At 41.1% G+C, this 10779-nt stretch overlaps 1 gene segment (V, D, J or C); it reads right to left on the bottom strand.

Moving 5' to 3' along the window:
* Window positions 1-3075: 3075 nt before the first annotated feature.
* Window positions 3076-4053, bottom strand: LOC134362618 (immunoglobulin kappa variable 2-28-like). The segment is given in 2 exon segments: window positions 3076-3587; window positions 4005-4053. Coding segments are annotated over 2 exon segments (561 nt in total).
* Between the last annotated feature and the right edge of the window lie 6726 nt (window positions 4054-10779).

Raw genomic sequence — 10779 nt, forward strand, 5'->3', positions numbered from 1 at the left:
TCCATAAAACCAAAACCACATTTGGGGCCACAAGATAGTTCAATGGAATTAAGTGGATTTAAATCATACAAAATACATTCCTTGAAATGAAGAGAAATGTATTAGAAATCAGTAACAGAAAGTTATCAGAAAAATATACAAATATTTGAAACTAAGTAACATACTATTCAGTAAAACTTGAGACAAAGTAGAAACAAAAATGGAAATTGCAAAGTATTTTTGAACTGAAAGAAAACATCACATGTCATCCAAACTGCTGGGATGCAAGAAAGCAGTGAATTTATAGCACTGAATTTATAGCAATATACATACATTTTAGCAAAGAAGTTCTAAAATAAACAGCCTTAGCTGCCACCCTGACATACTAGCAAAAGAAGAGCAAATTACACTCAAAACCAAGTGTTTTTTTATCTTTAAAAATCTGGGAATGTAATGAGGATTTATTTAGTTTTACAGCATTTGAATCATACATGCCTGGGGGCAAAAGCATGTTGGCAGGTTCACAATAGAAAAGTCAGAGTGGATGGGCAGCTTTTGTGAGAGAATTCTCAGAAAGAATTCATTCACAGGGAATGTCACAAAAGGATTATAAGGTAATATTATTATGGGCTGGACATATGCGAGACTGCTGTGAGCTTTAATTTGCTCAAAAGACAAAAACTCACACAGTGCAGGCAGCTTTCCATTCTTCTGATGTTCAGTGAGAGTGAGGGTCACTTGGCAAAGGCATGAAGAAGTGCCTTATGGGATTCAGTGTCAGCAGGTGACATCAGGATGCACTAGGATCTCCTTCCAGTAACAAGACTGAGCTCCGTATAGGCATCAGGTCAGCAGGGAACATTTGTGGGTGCTCCAGGGAGGACATAGCAGCCACTCCCTGGAGGGTTTGTGGGGCATCAGCCCTAAGTGGAGAGGAAACAGGAGGCTCTGGGAAGCTGTACTGGCACTTACCCATCCCCTATTTATGCAGAAGAGTGCCCAGTGCCTGGGACTGTGTCCTCTGTGGCCTCTTCTTCAAGGTTCTGCAGCCATTTCCACCACAGCGCAGCCTGATTCCAACTTGTCTTCTGGGCACCACAGATGCTCCTGCTGCACTGAGAGTCTGAGTCTCCCTGGGAGGTGGGTGCTTGGACTGTTACACTGTGCAGGTCCCAGGGAGTATCCTGCACACAGGAGTGTGTGCAGCATCACCAGTCTCCACACAAGTGACTGTGGGAGGAAAACCAATGGAGTTTTGGTGAGATGTGTGTCCTCACCTGTGAATAAGTGTAGAAATGCACTCTAAAGAATTGCCGTTCTTTGCATATGTTACAAATCCCTTGCTATAAACCATGTTTTTTTTTTTACATTATATTTGGTCTGTCTAGTCAAGAAAACAATTTTAATCATATTTGCCATGGAATTGATATCTTGGAATAAGAAATGATATCTAACATAATTTATTTCCTTCACCAAAATCAGAAATATCTTATCAAGTTGACTCAAACATTATTTTACTTCAATTATACTATGTCCTAGCGTGTAACTGACCTGATTGTCATTAATTCGGAAATATTCTTACAGCACCATTTTAAATGGAATCTATTAAAAGCACATATTTTCTATAGCATTACTACTTGAATGTAGGAATCAGTTTTATTTTCTTATTTGAAAACATTTTTCTCTGTATGAAAATATAGTAACAACATTGTCACCTCTAAAACATTCTTTAGATTTAAAAAATAACAGGAATCTTCATTGCCAGGTATAATAACGTAGGGATGGAAAGGCCAAAACAACCACTGCAAAAGGAACGAAATAAATTAAAAGAATAACACACAAAAGCTGTATATTAATGACATTAAAATACAGTGAAGGAAATGAAGACTAGATGATCTAAAATTCCAGACTGAAAAGAACCCTGTCTAATTGAGCAGATCTTCACCTGGCATTATTTGTATCCTACAATATTTCACAAATTTCCATTTGTACACAAGTTCTGATTTGGCACAGGGAGAGGAACTCATGTGGGAAAGGAGGATCCAGCTGAGAGTCAGTGATTGCACAAGGCAATGTCTACACATGGCCAGTGGTTTGCATGAGACATTTGCTGATGTGTGAGTTTTCAGGGAGGCTAGGGTTGTATGAATCTCCCACAGACTAAAGGTGCTTTTTATTTCCCTGAGACTGCACGTACCATACTTAATATATGATTGCATCATGGACATTGGTCTCCATCCCCCCTGCTCAGGCTTCAGTTAGCACGTCACTGCATATTACATCTCCCAAAGTCACCCATGTGGTCCCTGCCAGACCACTTCTTAGGGCAGAATGAGGGTCAGAAGGTGTCCTTGGCTATGATAAGTTGACTGTGATTGAGTGACATGACTTCAGGTCTCTTTTCACAGGATTCACTAAACCTTTGATGATTACAGGCCTAAACCCCTGCACGATGAAATACTTTCCTGTGAAATTTGCAGTGGCACCAGCTAGATCTAGGAGGCCAGGCAGTGGTCCCTTCAACTCTGCCAATCTTCATAAGAAACACATCTGGACTCTTGCAGTGTTCACAGCCTCAGCTGCTATTCCCAGCACCGTCCACAGCCCAACCCACCACAAGCTAAAGTGCATCGTATGTGAACAAAATTCATCTCTACCAAATTCCCTTCATGCATTCCCACCTGCAGTATGCCTGCAGTCTTCAACTCTTAACTTTAGAAAATAAAAGAAATCCATATCATTCTGTATTTTTTCAGAGATACATGGCGTAAATTACATCTTCCAGTTTATACTTTTTGTTTTTAAAACCAAACTTCTTGAATTTCAAGAACTCCCTTTTTCTATCAGCAAGTAGTAACTGAGGAAAATCAAAGAGTTTTAGCATAAATCATGTATCTGCTATAACCCCAAGATGTCTCCATCATGTATTGCCACAAGTCAGTGTCAACTGTTTGGCTGTAATGCTGATGAACTTAAATGACAAATGTTAATTTATTTCCCTGTCACTTCCATCACGTCTGTTTACTCAGAGGACACCTGGACCACCTCCTTCTCCTGCCACTTATGCCAGGTAAGGCTGCTGCAGCTGATGGAGCCTCAACAGGTGGTTCCTGAGGTGAGCCTGAGGGTTTCATGACCTACAGCCCCCAGCACCAAACTATTCCCCTGAGTACTCCAATGTCTTCCTCTTTTAGAGACAGAAAATGTGCTGGGCTGCTCCCCAGACAAGCCACACATGTGGGCAACTGGGCCCAAGCCAAGCAGAGAGGTTTGTGTTCGGGGCTGTACCACTGTGGGTGGATAATGTGTAGCTTGCATGCAGTAATATACTCCAATGTCCTCAGCCTCCACCCTGCTGATCTTCAGTGTGAAATCTGTCCCTGACCCACTGCCACTGAACTTGTCTGGGACCCCAGAAGCCCGGTTGGAAACCAAATAGATCAGGAGCTGTGGAGCCTGGCCTGGCTTCTGTAGAAACCAATTCAAATAGGTGTTTCCATTACTATGTAGGATGCTCTGACTAGCCCTGCAGGAGATGGAGACGGGCTCTCCAGAGATGACGGAGAGGGAGAGGGGAGTCTGGGTCATCACAACATCCCCACTGGTTCCTGAAATAATGAGATAAAAGTGCAATGTTATCTGTAAAGACTGTACACTAGTTTAATAATGTTCTTTTTTTTATTTCATGCTAAATTATTATTCATGGGTGTAATTTTGATTTATACCCCAAAAATATTCAATTTCGAAAAAGAACCCAAGAGGTGCCAGACACAAGGGGAGCTCCAGAAATCTCCTGCACCAGCCCCACCCCCACCCCCTCTTTCTATGTCACAGTCTTTCACAGAGCAGCGGTCCTTGCACCTTCTGGAATCTTCCTGGCTCTCACAGATCTAAACATGACGTGACCCATGCTGGAGGATGAGACGTACACATTTCACACATGGACAGAACACACATGGGAAGCAGTGGGGCCCAGAGCTCACCCTCCACCCCACTCTCCTTCCTCATCTCCCCTCTGTCCTTACCAGGGATCCAGAGCATGAGCAGCCCCAGGAGCTGAGCAGGGAACCTCATTTTGAGAGGTTGAGCTGAGGAGTCCTGATAAGTCACGGTTAGAGCTGAGCTTTTATCTCAGACTTGCAAGGGAAGGTCCTCCCTAGGGGACAGTATGCAAATCTCCTGGTGGGTGCAGCAGTGTGGGAAGAGTTACCTGGAGGTTGGGGCCTCTTTTGTAAGAAAAATGACATAAATGTCTTCTCTATTTGAAGGAAAACCTATAAAGATAAAGTCCGTACTGCTTAAGTAGGATAAATTTAAGTATTACCTTCTGTTTTCTCTAACAGATGTCTTTGTTCTTAGCTCTTTCCTAAGCACATATTACACTTCCCTTTTGATTAAGAAAATAATATTTGGTGATTCTGATTTTTTTGTTCATATTTCTTTAAAAGAGAACAGATTTGGGCCTTTTAATTTTTTTTGATGGAGATAAAACACACAGAGTAAAGGGCAGCAATCTCAAATGTACAACTGAAAAACGTTTGTGTACATTCATGATGCAGATGAAACTACAGGATATTTCAAATTCCCCAGATTCTTCCCTCATGCACCTTCCCAGTCAGTAACTGCTCCCCTAAGTCAACCAAGGTCACTCTCCCTCCAACCTCTATGCCAACAGTTTGGTTTTCCTGGACTTGAACCTCACATAAACTGAAGTAAGCTCTTGTGTTTCCTTGTTTCTACCTTCTGTCTTGTTTCTTTACTATTTTTGATTCCTTCATTCCTTCCTGCAGATTTAAGTCACTGTCTGCTGTCATTTCCTGTGACTCTGAAGATTTTCCTCCTGAATTCCTTGTAGGGCATGACTGCAAATAATAGCTTTTCTTCATTTTTGTTTACCAAAAAGTGTTTTTACTTTGCCTTTATTTGTCAAGCATATAGTTTCACTGGATATTGCACTTTTGGCTTACCTTTTTTTTTTTTTTTTTTTTCCCATCAGGATTTAAGTAAGTCATTCAGCTGTCTGCTAGCCTCCATTGGTTGAGATGAAGTCGGCCAACAGTTTTACATTTTTTTTCCTATATAGAGAGTTGGATTTTTCTCAATGCATTTGAGACATTCCACTTGTCTTTGTGTCACAATTTTACCTATAATGTGTGTGATTTTGCTTGTCATGTTTATCTGGAGCAAGTTTCATTGATTCTTTAATATATAGTTTAATCTGTTTCATGGCTTTGAAAAGTTTTTGCCATTACTTCTCCAAATATTTTTTTCCAGCCACTTTCTCCCATTACACATTAGTTGGTATTCTTCACATTGACTTGTAAGTCTCTGAGCCCTCAATCATTTTTCTTTAATTTTTTTTATTTCTTTTTTTAGATTGGATAATTTCTATTAATCTGTCTTCAAGTTCACTGATTATTCTGCCACCTTAAGCTGCTGTTGACCCTATCTAGTGAACATTTCTGTTGTGATATTTTACTTTCCTCTCTAGAATTCTCATCTGGCCCTTTTAAATAGTTTCTGTATTTTTATTGAGAGTCTCTACTTTTTGTCATTGTCTTTATATTTTCCTTTTTTGGTAGCTGATCATAGTTTTAAAAACTTCTGTGAACAGTCTATATAACAACTGCTTTAATGTTTTTGTTAAATCCAATACTTAGGGATTGCCAAAGTCAGCTCTCACTGACTATTTTTATTCCTCAATATGGTTTGCACTTTCTTTCTTTGCAAAAATTTTTATGCAAACCTGAGCATTTTACATCATATTTTTTGTGCATCTCTCAAATAAAACAGTCCTTGATTTTATTTTACTTTTTATACATTGTTGAGTTTCTCTTTAGTAACTTGCCCGGACTTAACACTGCAGAGTCAATCTCCCTCTTTGTGTTTCGTCACTGATATCTCTGCTCTTATTTCTTACTTTTAATTTTTAGCTAGGAGCTTCCCAGGTATCTGCAGAGTTTAGTAGTCACCAATGATTTGGCAGAAGTTCTGCTCAGACACCAGGAGCCCCACAGTCCGCCTTCTACCAACCCATTCGTGTGTAGTTTGCGGAGTGCACGCAAAGTGCAGCCAGTTCTCACCTCCCTCCTCTTTCTCCACTGAGCCCTGATGGGTCCCTGTCACTCATCCCTAGAGCTTCTAAGTCACAGGAACGTGTGCGGAGAATATCTCAGCAATTCTATGGCTTCATCATGTCCAGGGATCCACTATTTACATTTAGCTGGTTACCACTTGCCCCAGCCAGGACCATCACCCAGGACTAGCAAAGCTGTGGGCTTTTTCTGCTTCTGTCCTACAGAGTTCACCACATTTAGCTGGAAACACTGAAGGATCTCACTCCACTCCCCACCCCAACTGTAGTCCACTCCCTTTGGCAGCAAGATGCTGGTGTTTGCTGCCATCCCTTGTAGATGAAACCACACTTCTACAGTTCTTGCTGACTGAGCTGGGGTGAAAGGGAGCAGTCCCAAGCAGAAGACCACAAGCTTCCCATCCTCAGGCAAAGCTGTAGTAATTTTTCAAGAATAAACACTTCTCAATTTGTTTTATGTCTTTGGCAATTTTCAGAGCAGCCACAGAGCTGGGGTCTGGAGTGGGTACCTGTGGAGTGAAAGCGGCTCTGGGGCTCTGGATATGTGTATGACTACAGCAGAGGTGGCTCTTATGTCTGAGCTAGGGTAAGGACTTGGAACCTGGGTCTGGGGCACATGCAGAGTAGGCAATGACAGTGGAGCTGGGAGTCCAGGGCTGAACAACATGGCTCCATATTACGGGAATGAGGGGTGCGGTAATAGCAGCATCTCCTTCTTGGGCTTGGGGTGTGCATGACCAAGGCTGAAGCTTACCTCAGGCAAGAACTGCCAGTGTCCTCTGTGGAGCAGGCTGCTGTGATTCATGGAGATGAGCACTAAGGGACCTCTGCTGGCAAAGCTGTGGGCAGTTGGGGCTGCCTGGGGGGCTGTTCAGGTCTCCAGCAGCAAAGGTTAAGGGTCCTGTGCAGATCAGGCCATCACGGACTGCAGTGGTGCAGCCTCCTACCTTCACCCTTCTCTGTTCCTAGATGTCCCTGGCTGTCTCAAGTCCAAGAATCTCTTAGCCATCCTTTCTGTGTGGATATTCTTGGCTTTTCGATGCCCTATGTTGCTGCAGGTTCTTAATTGGACTCTTGAGCCCTCCCAGGACCATTTTCCTTCTTGGACAGCTGTCCTATTGTTGTATTTTGTGAGGAGAGGAAGGCTGGTGTCTCCTACTCTGCCATTTTGATGACATCACCCCCCTGGGACATAGAATTGATGATGATATCTTGGATTTTGACCTGATGCTACGGTGGAACAGTACTTCTATATGCTGGAGTGAAAATCAGAGTATTTAGCAAGTGGGAGGCAGGTGAATTGCTGAGGCCGTGGGCAGACTGAAGCCAATTATATCCCACTCCACCCCCACGTCTTGCCCTTTGCATCTCTTTGTTTTGGCTCTTCCTGAATTTTGTCATTTATAACAAACCAGCAAATATGAAAAGGAAAAGAATAATAATAAAGTAAAAAAAAAAAATCTTGGTGATGGTAGAAATTTTAGAAGTCTAGAATTTAATCTAAATAATTTGAAAATTTATTTGTAAATGCAAAATAATTATATAGGAATAATTCTACAGATATAAGGTATGTAAAATAATACAATTTAAATATAATTTAAAAACTATATAAAAATGAAAATACTACTCATGCACAGTATAAAGCAGAGTCAAGATGGAGGCCAAGAAATGGAAGCACATTTTGTCATTATACTAGTTTAAATTTACGTAGCCTTAAAAAAATTTTAAATATGCATATCTAATTCTGTTCATGATTACCTTGAAAGGAAAATGTAAAACAAAGAAAATACAGAAAGGTCAAAACATCACAAAGTTGTGATTTTACACTTGGCATTGACACATGTTTGTTCGTGCATTTTTCTTTCTTAAATGTAGCTACTGATAAATCTAAACAAAACCACTGTTTTTCATTGTTCTTTTAGTCTTTGACAAACTGTGTTCCTCAGTTCCTGAGGAGCTGGGAAGCTAGACCACACTGATCCTATCTCTGGAGCAAGGCGGAGTCCGTGGATGTGAGCAAATGGAGTCTGATCTACAGTCTGCAAAGCCAGGACCACTGCGTGGGAGAACCTGCAGGTTTTGCTCCTTTTCTGATCTAGATGAGGAGCATCTTGACATGTGTCCTCCTGATGCCCGTCATTGTGAGTCTTTCCTAAGTTTTCATTGCCCTACTGCTTTGGAGTCTGCTGGAAAAATGGGCAGTGGAAGGTGTGTAATTATTACTGACTGAAAAAGTGAAACTATGAAATGGGATGATGAGTATTAATAATAACAATAATGGTAATAATACTTAGAATTAGTCTGGACTCCAGGCCATTATTTCCATAGAAACACACAGAGCTGGGGAAAAGACTGCCTTTTCAACAAGTGGTGCTGGGGAAACTGGACACCCTTATGCAGAAGAATGAAACTAGATACGCATCTCTCACCATGCACTAAAATCAACTCAAAATGGATTACTTAAGTATAAGACCTGAAACTGTAATATTACTAAGGGAAAATATAGGTGAAACACTTCAGCAATTAGGTCAGGGCACAGACTTTATGAACATGCGCCTGAAAGCACAATCAGTAGAAGAAAAAATAAACAAATGGGACTATATCAAACTAAAAAGCTTCTGCACAGCAAAGGAAACAATCAACAGAGTGAAACGACAACCTACAGAGTGGGAGAAAATTTTTGCTAACTATGCATCCAAAGGATTAATATCCATGATATACAAGGAACTCAAGCAATTACACAGTAAAAATAAATAAATAACCTAATTAAAAAATGAGAAAAGGAGCTGGATAGACATTTTTCAAAGGAAGACATAAAAATGGCCAACAGGTACATGAAAAAATGGTCAACATCACTAGTCATCAGGGAAATGCAAATTAAAACTGCATTGAGATACCACCTCGCCCCAGTTAGACTGGCTATAATAAAAAAGATGGTGAATAACAAATGCTGGCGAGTGTGTGGAGAGCAGGGAACACTCCTGCACTGTTGGTGGGACTGTAAATTAGTACAACCACTATAGAAAACAGTATGGAGGTTTCTCAAACAACTACAGATAGATCTTCCATATGATCCAGCAATCCCACTTCTAGGTATATACCCAGAGGAATGGAAATCATCATGTCGAAGGGATGCCTGCACTACTATGTTCATCGCAGCTTTGTTTACAATAGCCAAGGCACAGAACCAACCTAAATGTCCATCAATAGATGACTGGATAAGGAAACTGTGGTATATATACACCATGGAATACTACTCTGCCATAAAAAGAATGAAATAAACAATATGAGGAGACCTCAAAAAGTTTGAGGAAAAATGATTAAAAGGTAAATCCTGAAACTTTATTTCTCAACATAAGCTCCATCAAGTTCAAGACACTTTTATTAAGCAATGGTACCAGCCATTTAGTCCAGTAGGGAAGAACTGATGGTCTTGGGAATATAACCATGTCAATGTAGTCTTTTTCACATTATCAACTGAAGAAAAATGGTTGCACTTTAAAGATATTTTAAGAATAGGAAACAAAAATATGTCAGAAGGAGCCAAATCAGGGCTATGAGGTGAATGCCTATTAATTTTCTACAGAAACTCTGGCAAAACTGCTGTTGTTTGATGAGAGGAATGAGCAGCAGCATTGCAGTGTTGGAGAGGGACTCTCTGGTGAAGCTTCCTATGTGTTTTTCTGAAAAAAATTTTGGCTAACTTTCTCCAAACACTCTCATAATAATGAGATGTTATCGTTCTTTGGCCCTCCAGAAAGTCAACAAGTAGAATGCCTTGAGCTTCCCAAAAAACTGTTGTCATAACCTTTGCTCTTGACTGGTCTGCTTTTGCTTTGGCTGGAATCATTTCTGCCTTTTGGTATCCATGGCTTTGATTGTGCTTTGTCTTCACAATCATACTGGTAAAACCATGCATGTTTCAGCTCCTGTTACAATTTTTAAAGAAATGTTTTCACATCTTGATCACTTTTGTTTAAAATTTTCATTGAATGTTCTGTTCTTGGCTGCCATTGATCTGGGTACAATAAATTTGTAGTCATTGAATAGAACATTTGTTCAAGTTTAATTTTTCAGTCAGAATTGTGTAAGGTAGAGGCAAGTCCCAGCCCCTGAGAGATGCCCAAGCCACCACTGATCCCCAGGACCTGAGGCAGGGGAGCCACCCAATCCCAACACCCTTCACTTGCATGGGACCCCAGGCCACTGCCAGGTGAGTCTCCACCCCCGAGAGAAGTCCCAGCTGCTGCTGACCCCCAGGACCCAAGGCAGGGGAGCCAGCCAGTCCTGGAACCCTCCACACATGTGTGACTCCAGGCCACCTCCAGGAGGGTCCCTGCCAATGAGACAGGCCCCAGCTGCTGCTGATCCCCAGGACCCGAGGCAGCAACAGGCTGCTGAGTGCCAACAAAACTCGCTGATATTGCTTCAGACACCAGGGTGGAACAAGTAGACTGCAATAGATTTTGCCACAATGACTAAACACCAATGGAGAGATACTAGAGATATGAAAACCCAAGAAAGTATGACGCCACCAAAGAAATATAATAACTCTCAAATTCTAGACCCTGTAGATCAGGAAGTCCTCGAAATGACTGACAAGGAATTTTGAGCAACAATTCTGAGGAAATTACATGAGATACAAGAAGACTCAGTTAGACAGCATAACACAATGAAAAAAAGTATACAGGATCTGAAAGAGGAAA

This window comes from Cynocephalus volans, chromosome 14 (assembly GCF_027409185.1).
Source record: "Cynocephalus volans isolate mCynVol1 chromosome 14, mCynVol1.pri, whole genome shotgun sequence".
In the NCBI taxonomy this organism is placed as follows: Eukaryota; Metazoa; Chordata; class Mammalia; order Dermoptera; family Cynocephalidae; genus Cynocephalus; species Cynocephalus volans.